Source organism: Pan troglodytes, chromosome 6 (assembly GCF_028858775.2).
Source record: "Pan troglodytes isolate AG18354 chromosome 6, NHGRI_mPanTro3-v2.0_pri, whole genome shotgun sequence".
NCBI lineage: Eukaryota > Metazoa > Chordata > Mammalia > Primates > Hominidae > Pan > Pan troglodytes.
The window spans coordinates 123,882,958-123,905,762 of NC_072404.2; the positions used below are offsets into that span (position 1 = coordinate 123,882,958).

The 22,805-nt window shown below is 38.9% G+C and overlaps 1 protein-coding gene and 1 pseudogene across 4 annotated transcripts in view; one reads left to right on the forward strand and one right to left on the reverse strand.

Annotated features, from left to right (window-relative positions):
- PNPLA8 (patatin like phospholipase domain containing 8) overlaps positions 1-22,805 on the reverse strand; it is a 54,058-nt gene that overhangs the window by 19,092 nt on the left and 12,161 nt on the right. For 2 of the 4 annotated variants that reach the window (XM_063815529.1, XM_003951108.6), the window contains exons 4-7: positions 11,719-11,870; positions 6,682-6,776; positions 5,785-5,956; positions 587-644 (exon numbers count right to left, since the gene is read on the reverse strand). In XM_063815529.1, the coding sequence (XP_063671599.1) occupies positions 587-644; positions 5,785-5,956; positions 6,682-6,776; positions 11,719-11,870 (477 nt within the window). Of the gene's footprint in view, positions 1-586; positions 645-5,784; positions 5,957-6,681; positions 6,810-11,718; positions 11,871-22,805 lie in introns of all 4 variants that reach the window. The other 2 variants (XM_009453979.5, XM_016958026.4) reach the window with 1 other exon arrangement.
- Positions 19,036-19,877, forward strand: LOC744947 (large ribosomal subunit protein uL30-like; annotated as a pseudogene).

A 22,805-nucleotide genomic window follows, 5' to 3' on the forward strand; every position in this document is an offset into this window, starting at 1 on the left:
CCTTAAATCACTAGATTTGATTTTTAAAATTATGATGAAATAATTCTTCCTTATTTTCAGTCCATCTTTCATGTTCTTCCATTTCTGGTATAGTTTTACTGAATTTATAAAAGGTATAAGGATGATATCCCATCCCTTCATAGAATGACTCAATATATAAAGAATTAATATAATCTGTAATACCTTAATAAAAGGGCCCTCAGGGCCGGGCACGATGGCTCATGCCTGTAATCCCAGCACTTTGGGAGGCCAAGGCGGGCAGATCACCTGAGGTTGGGAGTTTGAGACCAGCCTGACCAACATGAAGAAACCCTGTCTCTACTAAAAATACAAAAAAATTAGCCAGGCGTGGTGGTGCATGCCTGTAATCCCAGGCTATTTGGGAGGCTGAGGCAGGAGAATCACTTGAACCTGGGAGACGGAGGTTATGGTGAGCCGAGATCGTGCTATCGCACCCCAGTCTGGGCAATAAGAGTGAAACTCTGTCTCAAAAAATAAAAATAAAATAAAACGGCCCTCAGGACAAGTGCTTTCACCAGACCTTCAGATGGAACTAGGTGTTATATTTAAGAGACTCTAAGCTTACCTTAGGACATGTGGGGTTTCTTGCTGTTTCAATCATCAGTGCAGATCCCATCCTATCCCTTTATTAAAGGAGAAAAAAATAAGTTATATCAAAATGACTTTATCTCCTAACAACCAGGAAACATACAGTATGCAATTACTATTTGTCCATGGCTTTGTCAAAGTGCTATGAAGGAAAAAATGTAAGACTCTCCTCTAGGAGGCTTATAATCCCATTAATGCACATGAAACAATATGCAGTTATTTATCAACCTCTGATTCAAACTGCAAGTATCTATAGTTCTGAGGTGGAGCAACGAACAGAGGGGCAGTAACTGGAAAGGATGCAGGAAGGTTGCTGGAGGAAGACACTGAAAGACTGCAAGGCAACATATTTAAAGCTAGGACATATACAGATTAAAGGCACAAAGGCAAAATAAATCTGTTGTTTTCAGGGTCCTGCCAATAGGATAAAGGAGCTGTGTTGAGATAAGACTGCAGAAGTATGCACGGGCTAGTTAGAGTAACCAGGTGAGGACAATGAGACTTTAAGCTTGTTTTGGTTGGTAACAGCCAATGTCATCAAGAAAACGGCTTTGAAAATCATCAGAGTTGGCATTTGAAATACTATAACATTACAGAAATTGTCCTTGGGCAGCAATTTTTGCAATTCCATAATAAGAGAATTTTATTTCAATGCAGACTTTTCCAGACTTAAAAATTATGTATTTTTCCTATATTGAATACAAAGACTATGGTATCACCAGCCTTCCTCATGAGTAAAACCATTTTCTAATGTGTTTTTCAAACAATACTCATGTTTCCCAACTAGAATATTAGTGAACTTCATAAAAAGAATATTTACAAACTGCTCAGTGATCTACCCTTTATAAGCTTTAATAAATATCAATGTAAAATACTTTCCAAAATGGACAAGATCTTTTGTCTTTCCCAACCTGATCTATACATTTCTACTACATGAAGATCAATGCATTTTATCTTTTTAAGGTTCTTTGTCTTTTCACAGAATTCTTACTGTAAAATTACAAGAGAAATCCTAGGAGCATGCTGATTTCACACTTTTCAGCAAAGTTCATATTTATTTATTTTTATATTTGTTTAAATCTTGGTTTTATGAAAACCTAAAATGCTTTTAGTGAATTAACTTATGAATATAAACTTGTAACAAAAGCAATGGTAATTGTTTATTTCCGAGATGTCAAAATATGAAAAAAAAATCAACATGCCTAGATTCTACTGATGGCATAAAATAGTTCCCTTAAAATAACACAAAATTATCACAGCAAAATAAATAAATAAATAAAAGTCCTCTCAATAAACAATGGGGGAAAAATGCTACGACAAAAAAGGCCAGAAGGTAGATATAGAAGAATATTAACAATACTGGCACCCAGTGAATCACAGTCCTGGTATCCATGTCATTGTATACAGTCTCTTCCAATACAGACTCTTGGTTGGCATGGCTTTCGTCCATGTGACCTCAACAAACATGCCATTAAACTGAGGCTTGATAAGTGCTTATGCACTGGGAACTCTGGGAACTCTGAAACCACAATGATGAGACGAAGCTTGGGTGAGAATGACCAGGTGGAGAGAGAGGCTTCCCAGACCCATTGGTAGAGCCACCAAGTGAGCTCAGGCAAGAACAGAAGAAACACCCAGTCAAACCACAGAGTCATGAGACTAAATCACCATTGTTTTAAGCCACTAAGTTTTGGAGCGGCTTGTTCTGCAGCAAAGGCTGTTTGAAAAAGCAGAGAAAGAAAAAACAACTAACGACACTGATAAAATTTATCAATGCTATGATTAAAAATAAAGAAGTTGCCAGAAGAGCAAAAATGAGACAGCAATACATAAATATGCAAAGATACTCTCATAAGTAACAAAAGGAAAAAATTTCATAGTAGAGAAGCTGGTTTTAGAATAAATTTTTAAATTTTCATTAAATAATAAAAAGTATTGATTGTATGAATACTGGGAATAGATATTAATTATATATATATATATATTTTTTGAGACAGAGTCTCGCTCTGTCGCCCAGACTGGAGTGCAGTGGTGCGATCTCAGCTCACTGCAAGCTCCACCTCCCAGGTTCACACCATTCTCCTGCCTCAGCCTCCCCAGTAGCTGGGACTACAGGCGCCCACCCCCATGCCCGGCTTTTTTTGTGTGTGTGTATTTTTAGTAGAGATGGGGTTTCACCGTGTAGGCCAGGAAGGTGAATTATATTTTCTAATAGACACAAAAGATGTGAAAATAAGTAACATCCAATGATAATGGATGGGAAGCTTTCACGATTGGAAAGATGTCAATGTTCCACAAAATGAGTGATACATTTCATGTAATTTCCATCCAAATACCAGTGGAATTTTTTTTTATGTGACAAAAGTAGCCTAAGATTAACTTTGAAAATTAAAATTGTGTAAAAGAATAATGAGAAAAGATTTGCTATGCTGTATCATTATAAAAATATTATGCCAAGGTTCAACAACTAAATCTACAGAATTTGTACGAAAATAAATCCACAGAGAAACCAAAAACTTGAACACAGATTCTAATATAGATAAGAATTTCAAATATGATAAAGATGATGTTTCAAATCGGTTAAATAAATGGAGCTGGGACATTTGGATTAACATCTGATAAAAAAAAAGTTTGATTCTCTTACAACACATATCAAAATAAGTTTTAGGTAACTTCAGAATTACATATAAACTGAACACTTTAGAAGTAGGAAATAATACAAATATTTACCTACCTTAAGAGTAGAAAAGACTTATTTATTTATTTTTAAATTTAAACTTTTAGTATAAAGAGTATGCATGCAGGTTTTGTTACATGGGTAAACTGTGTGACACTGAGGCTTGGGGTCCCAACAATCCTATCACCCAGGCAGTAAGCACAGGACCCAACAAGCGGCTCCTCAGCTCACACTCCCACTCTCCCTCCCGTCTAATGGTCCCCAGCATCAATTGTTCCCGTCCTTATGTTCATGTATATTCAATGTTTAGCTCTCACTTATAAGTAAGAAGATGCGGTATTTGGTTTTATGTTCTTGTGTTAGGTTGCTTATTCTAATGGCCTCCAGCTCCAACCACGTTGCTGCAAAGGACATGATTTTTTTTATAACTGCATAGTATTCCACAATGTATATGTACCACATTTTCTTTATCCAATCCACTGTTGATGGGCACCTACCTAGGTTGATTCCATGTATCTGCCATTGTGAACAGTGCTATAATGAACACATGAGTGCATGTGTCTTTTTGACAGAATGAATTATTTTCCTTTGGGTATATGCCCCGTAGTAGGATTGTAGAAAAGACTTACAAACATAAAAGTTAAAAATCATTAAAGGAAAAGATTTGGCTAAATGAAGATGTTTCAATCCTCTACATTAAAAAATTATTAATTAGCACTTTTTCAATATATGGTTAATATATTTACAATACATTGAGGAATATCCCATAAGAAAATAGGCAAAAATTATGCCCTCAAAATTCACACACAAAAAATAAAAAGCCATCAAAAACCAAAACCTTTTTTTAAGTTTAAACTCATCAATAATGAAAGTGATACAAATTGAAACATGAGCTTCAAAATCTCTCAAACTGATGTCATTTTAAAAATTAAGTGTTTGGTGTTCACAAATATTTCATGAAACAAATACAAATTGATGTTGGCAGATGAATAAGCTAAAACCACTGTATTGAAGAACAAATTCAGCTATGTATGTATCAAGATTCTTAAAACATGCATATCCTCTGACCCACAATTTTACTTCTAGAAATTTACCTTAAAGATATAGCCAGAGATTTAAGTAAAGATGTTTATCTAAATTTTATTTTGAACTGCAAGAGTATCTGAAGTATCCTTTTCTAAGAGAGGATTTGTTAAATAAAAAACAGTATATCCATAAAACGGTGAAGAACCATTAATATATGTTTCAAAAAATATTAACTGACATAGGAAATCATCTGTGATAAAATGCTAAGTGAAAATGCAGGACACAAAACTACATGTGCATTATCTGAATTTTGTAAAGAGAATGGATACACACACACTCACAACTACACACATATACACTTGTCTATCTGTAAGAAATTACACAAAAAACACATCACCATGTTAATAGTGCTTTTGTTCTTAGTGGGATTATAAATTATTTTTATTGTTTTCTCGATATATTTTCTATTTCCTATATAATAATTATTTTAAGAAGACATCAACATTGGACCCAATAAATATGCTTCTTATATAGTGACCTACTGATATATTCTGAAATGTGAGAAGAAATTTAAAGTTTTCTATGACAGCATTGTTCATAATCCCAAAAAATTAGGAACATAAATGTCATAAATATCCATAAAAATCCTAAATGGAAATGATTAAGAAAGTGTAACATCCCACTCTGGAGTACAGTGTAGTCTTTAAAAATATGTCAGGAGATTTTAAGAACGTTTGAAAAAAGGAGAAGGATACGAATTTACAACTACAATCTAATATCAGCTATACAAAATGTATATGGTCTAATAAACTAGAAGGAGATATATTAAAGTCTACAGCTCTGAATAACAGGATTGTGGATGATTTTATGTTTATATTTTATGATTATATATACTTTGGGAGGCAGGCCAATCACTTGAGGTTAGGAGCCTGACCAACATGGTGAAATCTTGTCTCTACTAAAAACAGAAAAAATTAGCTGGGCATGGTGGTGCACACGTGTGGTCCCAGCTACTTGGGAGGCTGACGTGGGAGGATCACTTGAGCCTGGGAAGTTGAGGCTGCAGTGAGCCAAGATAGCACCACTGTACTCTACCCTGGGCAACGGGAGTGAGAGCGTGTGTCGAAAAATAAATAAAAATAAAAATAATTGAATATTTTAGAATGACTTGAGACACATTTAATATGTTAAGTAAAAACAATAGGATGCAAATATCTCATATTTTTAAAAAAGGCAATTGCAACTTTTACATGCAAATCTCACACACACAAACCCCCCAAAACAATTACTAAACTATGATTCACCAAAATACTAACAGTGGTTATCTCTAATTAGTCGAATAATTTAATATTCTTGATATTTTTCAAATTATAATATGCAAGAATATAATTTAATATTGACATTTTTCAAATTATAATATGCACATACTACCTATATAATCAGAACATTTAAAAAGAGTAATTGTAACTTACTTAAGAATGTTTTCCCATGTTTGACTGTCATAAAATGCATGGCTCCAACTCATTTTGACTGTTCCAACAATGACATTTTGTGAAAATACATCTGATCCTAATTTTCGATAAAGTTCCTCACATTCGTCCAAGGGCATATGAAACAACCCCAACATGAAAGCTAATATGGCACCTGGAAAAAAGAATCCTTAGCTTTTATCAGTGTTAAGTTATAGCCCTTATGATGATAAGATCTCCTGAATCATAGTTTTGGCTTAAATTTTAGCGTTGATACTTTCTAGCTATGTCACCTGGGACAAATGACTTTCCTTCTCAGAGCCCCATTTGTTTCAGGGGTAAAATGGGAGTAATAAGAACAACCAAAATTCATGTGTCTTACTGGGTTAACAAATGTAAAGGGATTTACCAGGTCTCAAAAAGGATTAAATAAATGCTACCCCCAATAATGATAATAATAATTTAAAAATATTTACAAATGTGTTGTTTTACATTAAATTATATATAAGATACTATGGTAGATAATTCACGTTCTTTCTAACATCAACGAATTACTTAGTTTTAGTCACAGAATATGGCATATTTGACAACTCACCAAATCACTAAGCAATTCTCCTTCAAGTTAGTCCTAGGAACCAATGTAATTAAACATATTAGGTACTCTTGGATGTCCTTTTAAACAGCTGATTCCATACCTAGCTATAATAGGTAGGACACACTGCCACCTAGTGTGCCTAACTGGCATAACCATGAACAAAAGACAAAAAAGAAAGTACAAAATTTTGGGGTATGGAGAGAGGGCTGAAGAAGGCAAAGGACTATGATCTTAAACATAAGTGCTTAATGTTCTTTTCCTTCATGTACTGCCAGAATGCACCACTTCCATATAATAATAATTACCTGTGCTTACACCACAAATGTAATCAAAGAGCTGATGAACTGGCTTCTGAGTAAGTTCAACTAATTTTCGTAGGGTCTGGAGAGCAACCACGCCCCTACAGAAAAGATTAAAGGCAAAATGACAATTCCTGTTTAAAGAAAAAATAATTTAAGCTGTTGAATAAAACAATCTAAGAATTGCTTTTGCAGTTTATATGCTAACATGAAAATTAATAATATAAATCAAAATCAGTAAAAATTGCCTGTCCAAATTTTTAGTATTACTTTTGAAAATCTAATATCTAAATGATAAAAAAAACCTACACTAAGGCAGCACATTTTAAAATTTATATTAGTATCTCTCTCTTGTTTTTTCACTGAACCCATCCTTCTGCAGAACAGTATCTCTTTAAGAATAAATCTGGCCAGGCAGTGGCTCATTCCTGTAATCCCAGCGCTTTGGGAGGTTGAGGTAAGAGGATCACCTGAGGCCAGGAGTTCAAGACCAGCTGAACAATATAGCGAGATCCTATTTCTACAGAAAAAAAAAAAAAAAAAAGTAAAAAGAAGAAATCTACCCAAATACACTTCTTAAGAATGCCAAAAACCAACAAACAACTAAATAAGAATACAAAGATATGCCAATATAAAATTGAAAACAAACAAACAAACAAAAAAACAAAAAAAACTGGAAAACACTTAAAAACTCACTCACTGGTTTTGGAATGCCATACCTTGGTTTCCTCTCTTACTAATATAGTTGGTCACCTATGACTCTATACATTTTTGTCTTACATATTTCACCAGATTTTTTTTTTTTTTTGAGATGGAGTCTCACTCTGTTGCCCAGGCTGGAGTGCAGTGGCTCACTGGGTTCACTGCAACCTCCGCCTCCCAGATTCATGCCATTCTCCTGCCTCAGCCTCCCGAGTAGCTGGGACTACAGGAGCCCGCCACCGTGCCTGGCTAATTTTTTTTTTTTTGTATTTTTAGTAGAGACAGGGTTTCACCATGTTAGCCAGGATGGTCTCGATCTCCTGACCTCATGATCCACCTGCCTCAGCCTCCCAAAGTGCTAAGATTACAGGTGTGAGCCACCGCACCCACCAGTCACCCACCAGTCACCGCACCCACCAGTCAGATTTTTAAGCTCCCTTTTCTTTATTCATTTTTAAAAACTCTCAATAACTTTAGGTTAACCCTCTACATTAATGGTATATTAATTAATGTTGCTGACTTTGCTCATTTCTGAATCCTTGCAAACAGCAGTTAATAGCTTCATGAAGGAATGCGAAATGATGAAAAAGCTTAGGAGATATAGACCAATTGAGGGTGTATGTACCATGTAAACTGTCATGTGTGTATCATGACAATTTTTAACAGTGGGAGAATAAAAAAAACGATGAAAAGCTCTATTCCCAACACAAGGTAGGGGGTAGGTAAGTTCTGGAACACAAAGGTAGTTAGGCACCAAAAAATTTAGAGTGTCAAATTGTGCCTTGATAATGTTAACAAGAAGTTAACTAGAAAATTCTGTAAGATTAAAGTAGAAAACCAAAGATGCTGATTTTTTAAATACAACAAATAATGTGGATTTGAGGAGAGTTAAGATATCTTATGAAAGAGGTACATTATTAATTCAAGACAAGACATGATGAATTAAACGTAATGCTGCATAAAATATATTTAACAATGTGACCTCTATTATCACAAAAAGGAAATAAAATAGGCACGTATATGTTCACACAGAAAAAGATTAGAAGAAAATAAATCAAAATACTAAAATAATCTTAGAGTTGTGAGCTATGGTTTTGGGGTTTTTTTCTCTCTCAGGTTTTTCTAACTACTCATATAATCGGGAAAATTAACTATTTAAAAATGTTGTACTCATAAATTCCGAATGAATTCAAATACGTATATATCTGCCAAGTTGCCACAGCTGTCTGTGTCTACCACTGTAGGTTCTCTTATAACAAAGAAGTCAAAGATAAGGTTTTTAATTTTTTCTCTCAATCCCTCATACATTACTGCTTTCCGCACAAACCTCCCATCTGGGCTGCTTTCCCATATTCCCCTAAACCAAGTTTTCTCACCAGCAGAACTGCTGACATTCTGGGTTGGATAATCTTTGTTTTGCGGGGCTGTCCTGTGCACTGTATGATGTTTAGTCACAACTGTCCTCTTCAAACTAGATGCAAGTGGCAGTGCTCTAGTTGTGACAACCAAAAATGTCTCCGGACACTGCCAAATGTCCTTTAGGGAGCAAAATCACCTCCAGTGGAGAATTACTAACCTAAACCTAACTTCATCCTAACCCACCCCTAGATTTTCCCAAATTACCTCACACTGATTTCCTCCCTATATGACTAATACAACTCTTATTCTACGAGATAAACTATTTATTGGATACAAACTTCTTTTTCATCATGCTTGTCTGACCTTAGACATGTGAATGTTCTTCAATTTTCTTCCTTCCTTCCTATCTCTACATAAATATAACTTCTTTAAAAAGAAGTCTTGGTCCTGAGCATTCTTTAAAATAGTACTCTTCCTCTCTATCCCTTTACTTTGCTTTATTTTTCTTCATAGCACCCAGAATAACATATTTTTGTTTTTCTATTTGTTGTCTTTTCCTTCTCTACAATGCAAACACTGTATTGTTTTATTTGCTCACCGTCCCCAGGATCTAAATCAGTGCTTACAACATAGTAGGCCCCCAATATTTGTTAGCTGACTCAATGAATGACACTACCTGTCCCAACTCCCCTGAACATTATGGCAGAGAGGATTCCTTCTGCTCCTTAGTGAAATGCCCCTACTCATTTAACTGCCATTTTCCCTATTTTTCACCATTTGGAATCAATTCTATGAACTAGAATAATCTCTCCAGTTATCACTTTATCTGTATCACATGAATGACATACACCTTCTTAAGATTATTTCACTTTCCTAAGAAATATCCTCTAAGATCTTTAAAGATTTTTCTCTCTTCAGTGGGCTTTTGCCAACTGAGCACTTCTATATGGATATAATCTTATATTAAATATGTTCAAGAAAGAACTCTTTCCTCAACACCAATCTGTTGAGATTCCCTGCAGTTTTGTCCCAGTCACACACAGGTTTACTCTTAGAGTGATCTTGACCTATGTCTACCATATCCTGTCTCCATGTTTCTTAAAAGTTACTGATATTGGCATGGTGGCTCACACCTGTAATCCCAGAATTTTGGGAGGCCAAGGCGGGTGGATCACCTGAGGTCAGGAGCTTGAGACCAGCCTTGCCAACATGGTGAAACCCCGTCTCTACTAAAAATACAAAAGTAGCTGGGTGTGGTAGTGCATGCCTATAATCCCAGCTACTTGGGGAGGCTACAGCAGGAGAACTGATCAGTTGAACCTGGAAGGTGGAGGTTGCAGTGAGCCGAGATCACGTCACTGCACTCCAGCCTGGGCAACCAGAGCAAAACTCTGCCTCAAAAAAAAAAAAAAAAAAAAAAGTTACTGGTACATTTTTCCTTCCTCCTGCCTTCCACTGCCACCATCTGAGGTTAGCTTCCTTCTCTCATTACTTATTCCTTCCTTCATATTGATGTCAAAGTATAAAGGACTTGGGTGAATACAGAACCAAGGAATTTAACAAAAAGATACAGGGTAGTACTTGAACATACAGAAGAGTGGTTGGCAAGTTGGTTATACCAAAAAGCAAAATCAGAGAGGTAAGCTAAACCTAAGAACAATAGGCAGGGCATGTATTATGAATTACAAGGTAACAGTAGAGATGGCAGGGAACTAGAGAACAAGCTAGAAGATTTTGGGGAAAAGGTTTGAAAAACCAAGCCAAAAAATCTAACCAACAAGTTGGAAGGAACTAGATAAACAAAGACTGAGTAGGAAGCATGGCTGGATTGCCAGTAGTAAAAATGGAGCTTAATAGTGAAATTATCTCCTTCTGAACAAAGAAAGAATTTATTTCTTATATGGCACCAGAACTGGCATCTCCAAGTGAAGACATCAGAAGTCAGGAAGTTAATATAGCCTCATTTTGTAACCATCACTTTATCAAGTAACTAGTTGATATATATGGGTAAGATAAGTGTAATAAAAGAAAGCTGGCTGGGCGCGGGGCTCACGCCTGTAATCACAGTGCTTTGGGAGGCCAAGGCAGGTGGTTTACCTGAGGTCAGGAGTTCAAGACCAGCCTGGACAACATGGTGAAATCCCGTCTCTACTTACAACATAAAAAATTAGCCAGGCATGGTGGTGGACACCTATAATCCCAGCTGCTTTGGAGGCTGAGACAGGAGAGTCGCTTGAACTTGGGAGGCAGAGGTTGCAGTGATCTGAGATCGCACCACTGCACTCCAGCCTGGGCGACAGAGCAAGACTCTGTCTCCAAAAACATAAAATAATAAATGAAAGCTAAAATTATAAAACACTGTCAAGGTTTTATGAGAATAATGGTTGATAAGCTTCTGAACTACCAAAAAGGTCTAAAAAGGCCAAATATAAAAATATAAATACTAAAATCAAATCAAATCAAATACAAAAATATAAATACCAAATCAAACCAAAGAACTGAAGTATATGTCAGAGTAGCACTTAGATTAATAAAGTATTAATTAAAACAATTTCATGTTTTATTTTAAAAATTTGATTTTATAATGATATATCAAATCTTTTTTTTTTTAATTCCTAAAGCTGAATTGAATCTGTAGTTTTTAAGAATCATGTTCCAGCTGGGCGCAGTGGCTCGCGCCTGTAATCCTAGCACTTTGGGAGGCCAAGGCAGGCAGATCACCTGGCGTCAGGAGTTTGAGACCAACCTGGCCAATATGGTGAAACCCTGTCTCTACTAAAACTACAAAAATTAGCCGAGTATGGTGGCGGGAGCCTGTAAATCCAACTACTTGAGAGGGTGAGGCAGGAGAATCGCTTGAACCTGGGAGGCAGAGGTTGCAGTGAGCCGAGATTGTGCCACTGCACTCCAGCCTGGGCAACAGAGGGAAACTCCATCTCAAAAAAAAAAAAAAAAAAAAAAGAATCATGTTCCTAGCCTTACCTTGTTCCTCCACCATCAATTGAGAGAATTCGGATTCCTCTCCCTTTCACTGGATCCACATAGCCAATTAGGGCCAAAATTTCTCTAACTGCAGCCTGAAGAGTTTCATCCTTAATTTGTCTCAGTCGTAATAAATATGGAATAATTCTTTCCTATATTGAGAGAAGACACTCTGTTGCTTTTGTCAAATCAAGACTGAAAATGTATGATTATTATTAACCAATACATGCAGTTCACCACATGACAACCAAGGTGACAGTGTTCATTACTTTCTCAGTAATCTTATAAGACAGATTAGTTTTTGATATATTAATGTCAATTTTCTAGATTATATTTGTTCTAATATTGAGGACAAAAATTAACCAATATTCAAAAATTTTCATTAAAAGATGTAATACTTAACTAGAGAAAATATAATTTATAGAAATTTACAAATTATTATAACAAAAGGTTAACATTATAAATTTTGTATAATATTTAGTCCAAATCCTGAGATTAAGAGGCTAAAACTGATTCATAGTAACTACTAGAAGTTAAACTGTTATTAAAAAGAAATAATGAACCATCTTGTACACATTGCATATGGGATTCAAGGTTGCCTCATAAAAGAATACAAACAAATGTTAACAAAGGTAACTGAGGTGAGAAGGTAAAAGCAGGCCACTACAATTAAATAATCAGTTTAAATAAACCTGAGACTTCAAGATTCTAAGCACTCAACATCATATTGTTGATCACAGACAAGAGCTTAAATCCTAGAGTTCTATGTTGCTTACCAAAGATTCTCTAGCTTCTGTACACAGAAGCATCTTACATAGTCAGTACCGCAGGTTTAATGGAATGGCTGAGTGGCAGCTATAATTCTGCTGTGCAACCTTCTGTAAATCAAATAATTTTCCTAGGTATCACTCATTTTGTTTCTTTTTTATGATCAATCAACCTGAAATACTCTAAATTCTTTCTCAATATTTTTTCCCCTAATATTGAGCTGTGAGGCCCCACTAGAGGGACTTGAGCAATGGTGGAGAATAATGCAAATTTCCACTTCCGGTTAAGATGAAACACTCTGTTACAGATCAACGCTCACATCAAGAACAAGAAAATCTTGATGAAATACAAGAAAAGTACCATCTGTTTAAAGGCATCAGACAGAGAGCTGCTGAAGCAACAAGAACAGATGGAGCCAAGAATCTGGAGAAGGAGTAATTGCTAGGAAGTGAGCTGGTAAACTATAGCTTTTCTTCCCTTGAGGCATTTGCTGATTCCAGGAAAAAGTAAAGGACCAAAAAAGTGAGTCTGACTCAGACAGAGGGCCCCAAATAAAGGACAGAGAAACCAGCTGATCGTTTAGCATCTAAGGGGTTTGGAGTGAAAAAAATGGAAGACCTGAAGGGCTTCAAACACATGGCTGGCTTTACCTCAAGACATTTGCTGAATTCTAAAATCATGAGGTGTGGAAGGCGAAAGGTAAGCCGAAGACCTCTGAAAATCAGAGTGGAAGGCTTTGTATTCTTGAGATTTTAGGACCCAATGAGATGGTGGTTAAGTGAACACACCAGGCTCTCAACTGAAAGCCCTGGAAGAATATGCCCAAAAATCAGGGCAAACTAGAGGTCTTACCCAAAATGTAATACAGCCTTGATCCAGATTTGACCCTAACTGAATTAAGGCTATCAGGGCTCCACTCAAATGCCAAACAGAAGAACAAATAAACCCCGGAAAAAGATATAATTTGATATAATCTAGAGCTTATGCAATTTTTTAAACTTACAATGTCCAGCATCCAGAAAAACTATAACGTATGTGAATCCAGTACCAAATTACAAAAACCAAGAATTGATGTTCATATTAGAATTATCACAAAAACATGTTGAAATAAAAATAACAAAATAAAATTATCAAAATATATCAGATACCTATGAATTAGTTAAATAAAATCATTCCAATGGAAGATGTAAAAGACACCCCCTCCCCCTCCCCCTCTCCCCCCTCTCCCTCTCTTTCCACAGTCTCCCACTGATGCCGAGCCGAAGCTGGACTGTACTGCTGCCATCTCGGCTCACTGCAGCCTCCCTGCCTGATTCTCCTGCCTCAGCCTGCCGAGTGCCTGCCATTGCTGGTGCGCGCCACCACGCCTGACTGGTTTTCGTATTTTTTTGGTGGAGACGGGGTTTCGCTGTGTTGGCCGGGCTGGTCTCCAGCTCCTAACTGTGAGTGATCCGCCAGCCTCGGCCTCCGAGGTGCCGGGATTGCAGACGGAGTCTGGTTCACTCAGTGCTCAATGGTGCCCAGGCTGGAGTGCAGTGGCGTGATCTCGGCTTGCTACAACCTCCACCTCCCAGCCGCCTGCCTTGGCCTCCCAAAGTGCCAAGATTGCAGCCTCTGCCCGGCCGCCACCCCGTCTGGGAAGTGAGGAGCGTCTCTGCCTGGCCGCCCATCGTCTGGGACGTGAGGAGCCCCTCTGCCTGGCTACCCAGTCTGGAAAGTGACGAGCGTCTCTGCCCAGCCGCCATCCCATCTAGGAAGTGAGGAGCGCCTCTTCCCGGCCGCCATCCCATCTAGGAAGTCAGGAGCGTCTCTGCCCGGCCGCCCATTGTCTGAGATGTGGGGAGCGCCTCTGCCCCGCCGCCCCATCTGGGATGTGAGGAGCACCTCTACCCGGCCGCGACCCCATCTGGGAGGTGAGGAGCGTCTCTGCCCGGCCGCCCCGTCTGAGAAGTGAGGAGACCCTCCGCCTGGCAACCGCCCCATATGAGAAGTGAGGAGCCCCTCCGCCAGGCAGCCACCCCGTCTGGGAAGTGAGGAGCGTCTCTGCCCGGCAGCCACCCCATCCGGGAGGGAGGTGGGGGTCAGCCCCCGCCAGGCCAGCCGCCCCGTCCGGGAGGGAGGTGGGGGGATCAGCCCCCTGCCCCGCCAGCCGCCCCGTCCGGGAGGGAGGTGGGGGGGGTCAGCCCCCTGCTCGGCCAGCCGCACCGTCCGGGAGGGAGGTGGGGGGGGGTCAGCCCCCCGCCCGGCCAGCCGCCCCGTCCGGGAGGGAGGTGGGGGGTCAGCCCCCCGCCCGGCCAGCCGCCCCGTCCGGGAGGGAGGTGGGGGGGTCAGCCCCCCGCCCGGCCAGCCGCCCCGTCTGGGAGGGAGGTGGGGGTGTGAGCCCCCTGCCCAGCCAGCCACCCCGTCCGGGAGGGAGGTGGGGGGGTCAGCCCCCCGCCCGGCCAGCCGCCCCGTCCGGGAGGGAGGTGGGGGGGTTCAGCCCCCCGCCCGGCCAGCCGCCCCGTCTGGGAGGGAGGTGGGGGTGTGAGCCCCCCGCCCAGCCAGCCACCCCGTCCGGGAGGGAGGTGGGGGGGTCAGCCCCCCGCCTGGCCAGCCACCCAGTCTGGGAGGTGAGGGGCGCCTCTGCCCGGCCGCCCCTACTGGGAGGTGGGGAGCCCCTCTGCCCGGCCACCACCCCGTCTGGGAGGTGTGCCCAACAGCTCGTTGAGAACAGGCCATGATGACAATGGCGGTTTTGTGGAATGGAGAGTGGGCAAAGGCGGGGAGAGGATTGAGAAATCGGATGGTTGCCGTGTCTATGTAGAAAGAGGTAGACACGGGAGACTTTTCATTTTGTTCTGTACTAAGAAAAATTCTTCTGCCTTGTGATCGTGTTGATCGGTGACCCTGCCCCCAACGCTGTGCTCTCTGAAACATGTGCTGTGTGCACTCAGGGTTAAATGGATTAAGGGTGGTGCAAGATGGGCTTTGTTAAACAGATGCTTGAAGGCAGCATGCTGGTTAAGTCATCACCACTCCCTAATCTCAAGTACCCAGGGACACAAACACTGCGGAAGGCCGCAGGGTCCTCTGCATAGGAAAACCAGAGACCTTTGTTCACTTGTTTATCTGCTGACCCTCCCTCCACTATTGTCCTATGACCCTGCCAAATCCCCCTCTGTGAGAAACACCCAAGAATGATCAATAAAAAAAAATAAAAAAATAAAATAAAATAAAATAAAAAAAAGACACCCACACTGAAAATTTTTAAAACACAGGAGGAAAATAAAGATGACCCAAATAACTGAAAAAATATGCCATATGTCATGGCTTGGAAACTCAACAAAGACCCAATTCACCCTAAATTGTTCCACATATTCACTGCAATCCCACCATGTTTTTCTCTTTTAAAAATTTTTTTGTAGATAAGGTGATTCTAAAATTCGTATAGAAATATAACATGTCAAGAATAGCCATGCCAACAACATTAAGAAGAACAAGGTTGGAGGATTTATACTACCTAAGTTTATACAGCTGCAAAAATTGAGCCAGTGCACTATCAGCACAACCACACACAAATATACCAGTGGAACAAAATACTGTGTCTGGCTGGGCATGGTGACTCACGCCTGTAATCCCAGCACTTTGGGAAGCCGAGGTGGGTGGATCACCTGAGGTTGGGAGCTCGAGACCAGCCTGACCAACATGTGGAAACCCCATCTCTACTAAAAATACAAAACTAGCTGGGCATGGTGGTGCATGCCTGTAATCCCAGCTACTAGGGAGGCTGAGGCAGGAGAATCATTTTAACCTGGGAGGCGGAGGTTGTGGTGAGCCGAGATTGCACATTGCACTCCAGCCTGGGCAACAAGAGCAAAACTCCATCTCAAAAAATACAGAAATGAAAAATACTGTGTCTAGAAACAGATCCACATATACATCTCATTTATGATAAAGGTCTTTTCAATAAATGGTGCTGAGTCAACTGGATAAGTGTATTTTTTGAAAGTCAGGACTTCTGACACACACCACACAACCAAATCTATTCTAGATGAATAGAAGATAGAAGAGTAAAAGGCAAAGCAAGGTTTCAGAAGAAAACACAAGAATATATATATATATATATATATATATATATATATATATATATTTTTTTTTTTTTTTTTTTTTTTTTTTTTTTTGAGACGGAGTCTCACTGTGTTGCCAGGCTGGAGTGCAGTGGCGTGATCTCAGCTCACTGCAACCTCCGCCTCCCAGGTTCAAGCCATTCTCCTGCCTCAGCCTCCCAAGTAGCTGGAACTACAGGCACACGCCACCAAGCCCAGCTAATTTTTGTATTTTTAGTAGAGACGCGGTTTCACCATGTTGGCCAGGATGGTCTTGATCTCCTGACCTTGTGATCTGCCCACCTCAGCCTCCCGAAGTGCTAGGATTAGAGGCCTGAGCCACGGCGCCTGGCCAAAAATACTTTTATGACTTTAGGATAGGCAAAGATTTCTTAAACAGGACACAAAATACTAACTATAAAGAAAAGTATTTATAAATTGGACAAAATTAAGAATATCTGTTCATCAAAAAACACAAGAGTGAGAAGTCAGCCACGGAATAGGAGAACGATTTGTAAGACATACACATACACACCGCACATATGACAGGTGAGTTACAACCGTAATATATTTTTAAAATTCTACAAATAATGAAGAAAAAGTTGGAGAACCCAATGGAAAAACAGGCAAGATCTGGAATAGGTACTTCACAAGGAAGTATAAACATGGCCAATAAACCCTGGAAAAGATGCTGAATATCATAGCTATCAATGAAATAAAAAATTAAAACCATAATTTAGTATCACTTAACACCCAACAAAACTGCTCAAATTAAAAAGATTTAAAAAGGTTGGGCACAGTGGCTCACGGCTGTAATCCCAATACTTTGGGAGGCCGAGATGGGCAGATTACTTGAGGTCAGGAGTTGGAGACCAGCCTGACCAACAGGGTGAAACCCCATCTCTACTAAAAAACCAAAAATTAGCAGGGTGTGGTGGTGCGCACCTGTAATCCCAGCTACTCGGGAGGCTGAGGCAGGAGAACTGCTTGAACCCAGGAGGCGGAGGTTGCAGCAAGCCGAGATCGCACCACTGCACTCCAGCCTGGACAACAGAGCGACACTCAGTCTCAAAAAAAAAATTACAAAATAAAGTGTTGGAGAGAAAGTAGAACACAGAGGCCTCATAGAATTCTGGTGAAAGAATAAATTGGCACAAGCACTATGCAAAACCATTTGGCAGTATCTACTAACGTTACAAATATGCTCACTCTGTGAGCAGCAATAGTACTCTTAGGTATATACTCCAAAGAAACGAAGACCTATGTTCTCCAAAAGATATAACCCAGAGGTACTACTACTAAATATTCCCAAACTGCAAACCATCCAAATGTCTAGCAGTAGAGGGAAAAATGAAAAGTATACCCAACAATATAGAAGGTTCTCACAAACATAATATTGAGTGAAAAAAAAACCAGACATGTAAGAACACATGCTGTATAATTCATAGAACATGCAAAAAGAGGCACAACTAAATTATGCTGCTAGAATTCTGAAAAACTGATCAACCTTTTTGGGAACAGTATTTGGAGTGTTGATAAGATTGTTTCTCATTCAGGGTGGTGGTTATATAGATGTATTTCATGTGTGAAAAATCATGGAACTGTAAACTTACGATTTGTGTTGTTCTCTATATATAATATTTTTATAAAAAGTTTTTTAATAAACCCAAAGGATGTATGAATCCTTGTGACAAATTCAGCATTTTAAAAAAGAGAAGGGGAGAAAATAGATCATAGAAACAGGCTCGGTGAGGCCGGGAGCGGTGGCTCACGCCTGTAATCCCAGCACTTTGGGAGGCCAAGGCAGGTGGATTACCTGAGGTCAGGAGATCGAGACCATCCTGGCCAACATGGTGAAACCCCATCGCTACTAAAGATACAAAAATTAGCTGGGCGTGGTGGCGGGCGCCTGTAGTCCCAGCTACTCAGGAGGCTGAGGCAGGAGAATCCCTTGAACCCCAGAGGTGGAGGTTGCAGTGAGCCGAGATCACACCACTGCACTCCAGCCTGGTGACAGAGCAAGACTCCGTCTCAAAAAAAAAAAAAAAAAAAAAAAAAGAAACAGGCTGGGTGAGGTGGCTTACACCTATAATCTCAGTACTTTGGGAGGCAAGGCAGGCAGATTGCTTGAGCCCAAGAATTCGGGGTCAACCTGAGCAACATGGTGAGACCCTCTTTCCACAAAAAATACAAAAATTAGTTGGGTGTGGTTGTGCACGCCTGTGGTCCCAGGTACTCAGGAGGCTGAGCTGGGCTGAACCTGGGAGGCAGAAGTTGCAGTGAGTGAAGACTGTGGCACTGCATTCCAGCCTGGGTGACAGAGACTCTGTCTCCCAAAAAAAGAACAAGAAACACATTTAACTTAGAAAAACAAGGAGTCCATAATATTTTTTTACAGGTGCAAAAAAATTCATTTAATCACTGAGGCAGCTATTAAAGCAACACCTTACTTTGAAAACCGGTAACTAGCTCTTTTTCCGGCTGGAACCATGGTGGGTGTAGAAGAGAAGAAGAAGGTTCCTGCTGTGCCAGAAACCCTTAAGGAAAAGCGAAGGAATTTCTCAGAGCTGAAGATCAAGCGCCTGAGAAAGAAGTTTGCCCAAAAGATGCTTCGAAAGGCAAGGAGGAAGCTTATCTATGAAAAAGCAAAGCACTATCACAAGGAATATAGGCAGATGTACAGAACTGAAATTCGAATGGCGAGGATGGCAAGAAAAGCTGGCAACTACTTTGTACCTGCAGAACCCAAACTGGCGTTTGTCATCAGAATCAGAGGTATCAGTGGCGTGAGCCCAAAGGTCCGAAAGGTGTTGCAGCTTCTTCGCCTTCGTCAAATCTTCAATGGAACCTTTGTGAAGCTCAACAAGGCTTCGATTAACATGCTGAGGATTGTAGAGCCATATATTGCATGAGGGTACCCCAATCTGAAGTCAGTAAATGAACTAATCTACAAGCGTGGTTATGGCAAAATCAATAAGAAGCGAATTGCTTGGACAGATAACGCTTTGATTGCTCGATCTCTTGGTAAATACGGCATCATCTGCATGGAGGATCTGATTCATAAGATCTATACTGTTGGAAAATGCTTCAAAGAGGCAAATAACTTCCTGTGGCCCTTCAAATTGTCTTCTCCACGAGGTGGAATGGAGAAAAAGACCACCCATTTTGTAGAAGGTGGAGATGCTGGCAACAGGGAGGACCAGATCAACAGGCTTATTAGAAGAATGAACTAAGGTGTCTACCATGACTATTTCTCTAAGCTGGTTGGTTAATAAACAGTACCTGCTCTCAAATTGGAAAAAAAAAAAAAAAGAAAACTGGTAACTAAATACAAATAAATTAAGTATTTCTCTTTCCTTTCCTGTAAAATTTGTAAAATTTGCCTTTGAGAATACCCAAATAGCTTCAGTTGATGAAGGAAGGCTCTTCTTTACAGAAGAATGTCAATTATAATGTAGGAGTAACAGAATTAGACATTGGTCATTCTGCAACTCTAATGAAATTATTAGTTCTGGAAATGATTAGGTTAATGGTTGATGAGATAATGCTTCTAGCACAATTGTCCAATGAGAAGCAGATTGTCATCACTTTAACACGGTGGTCATCCTTAGCATTACTAATGGTTGTTCAACTAATTGTCATGTGTGTCTTGATATGATGCATTATGAGGCACATGACATTACCTACAATGTGCTCTAACAACAAAATGTTTAACTCAATCAAGCCATTATATTTAAATTCCAATATTCAGGAAATGAAAAGGAAAGAGGAACACTTCAAATAACACTGAGAAGGAAGAAGGCAGGTACATCCAGAAAGCGAGTCTTTCTGCCTGTTAACCAGCCTAATGTCTTCAATTAAATCAGTTTTAAAGGTGCAGGTGAAGCAGGTGTGGCTGAAGGACTGCGTTATATTTTAAGCAACTTGGAGAAATAGTCAGATGCAATGTGTGATCTGGACTGAACCCTCATTTGGATCTAATCAGTTACATAAATAACATTTTCAAACTGGGTATAGGATAAAGGGACATTTACTGATATAGAAAGGTATACATTATATGCTAAAAAACCAGATTATAAAACAACATATACAGAATGAGTTTATTTTGGTATATATGTGCATAGAATAATTTCTGAAGGAATACTGTGCAGACATTACTAATGTTCACCAATACACAGTTTGCTTCCCCTTCCAAGCATACAGAAGGTTGTACTTTTCAGGCCCATGCAATCGGACAGGATAAACAGATTGTGAGTAGAAGAAACCTGTGGCAACTTCTGCTGAAATATTATTTCCTTGCCACAGAAATCATAGAGGAAGACTCAATTAAAATACAGACAACAGGACAGGATCTAAGTAACCACCACACGGAGGTTCACTGTGCCAAAGAGTCACCCAAACCCACAGTTAACTTTGCATGAGCCAGAAATAAAACTGTTTGGTTAAGTCACTGAGATTTCGGTGTTGTTTGCTATTAGAGCTTAAGGAAGCTTAATCCAATGAACACAAATAAACTCTATTACATTACAGTGGTAATCTGAGGGTAAAATATATTATTTTTCTTTTCTTTTCTTTTCTTTCTTCTAATTCCCTACAATGCTTTGTGCTGCCTTCTTTCTAAACAGTCAAAGTTCTTCTTTTTAATTAAAAAACATAATGAAAGGAGACCACCTTCATCACAAACAATGAAAAAATTATCACAGACAGTTCCCTAAATGTGGCTGCCATAAATGTAGCATACAAAATAAGTAACTCATTTTTTTTTAGGGCATTATGTATCAGACATAATTCCCTGTATTTAGCTACCTTAAATATGGTAGACACATAAAAAAGTAAAATTCATACAGATGTTTTATAAAAATTCTATCATTTTTAAAAAGCTCAACTCTTGATAATAACAAAAAGTTTAGCTGGAAAAGTTCACACTAGAGTGTACATGCTGACATGTTATATGCAATTTGTCCAGTTCACTGTTTTTCAGATGATTATTTAAGGGAAGGGTGACAACTTTTTTCAGACTACCTAGATTTTTATTCATAATTGATCTGAATATATATTCCTATATTACATTTTTTCATAGTATTGAAAGGTCCTTAGATTTGGGATTAGTTATGCAAGATAAAAGAGTCCTCAGAGTTTCAATTAGCAAGACTATTTAAACTGCAACTGAAAACTACTCAGAAATCCATCAGTAGTACAACTGGCCTTGTAAAAGAGGTTGAAGTGAGCCACCTTGCCCCTTCTGCCATGTAAGTAGGTCATGAGAAGCTGCTGTCTAGGAGGAACGGGACTCTCACCAGACATCAAATTGTTGGTGCCTTGATTTTGGACTGCCCAGCCTCCAGAACTATGAGAAATAAATTTCTGTTGTTTATAAATTACCCAAGCTAAGGTATTTTATTATGACAGCCCAAATGGACTAAGCCAGTATGTAATTCTATTTAAGATCTTTGCTTTCAGTATATCACTGAAATGTTAAATATACTTAAAAGCATATGTATATTTGAGAATCTTATATTTTATGTAAGATTATATAAATATAAAATATAATCCCAAATTATAGGACCATAAAATAGTGAAGCTACCTATAATAATGTATGTGTTATACAATACACAAGTAAGGATGGGTACATTATTCAAAGACAATTTTTCAACAAGGTAATTGTTAAAAAGTAGAATAAATGTGTTCTAAGTTAAAACAATTTTCTGAATGCCAAGCTAAAAATAAGCACTAATAGATTTCTAATAAAATGTAAGCAGTATCTATCATTATGATATTTTCAAATTTTTCATTAAATATTACAAATAATAATATAGATGTAAAGAGACTCAATCACATTAGTCATATTTTATAGTCCGTTTAAATGGGTCTAAATTATCTTCATTATTTTATAGTTGAAAAAACTGAGGCAAAGAAAAGCTCATTGTTTTACTTAATATGATTACTAATTCAATTATGAGTAAGGTCATTAAAATTTTTAGACTTTCAAATACGAAAGGACCATGGAATAAAAACAACAGCCTCACATATGAATTATGTCTCCTATCTTAAAAGAACAGTTACATAGTATAAATATTTACATTGCACTAAAGAAAAATCTGGCAGCTGTTAGGCAATTCAACTAATACACTGATTATTTTCTATTTTATAAATGTTTAATTTCAAAGTATACATATTGGTGCTAACAAAATAAAATGAATTGATTAGCATAATGTATGTCACAAAATAAATAG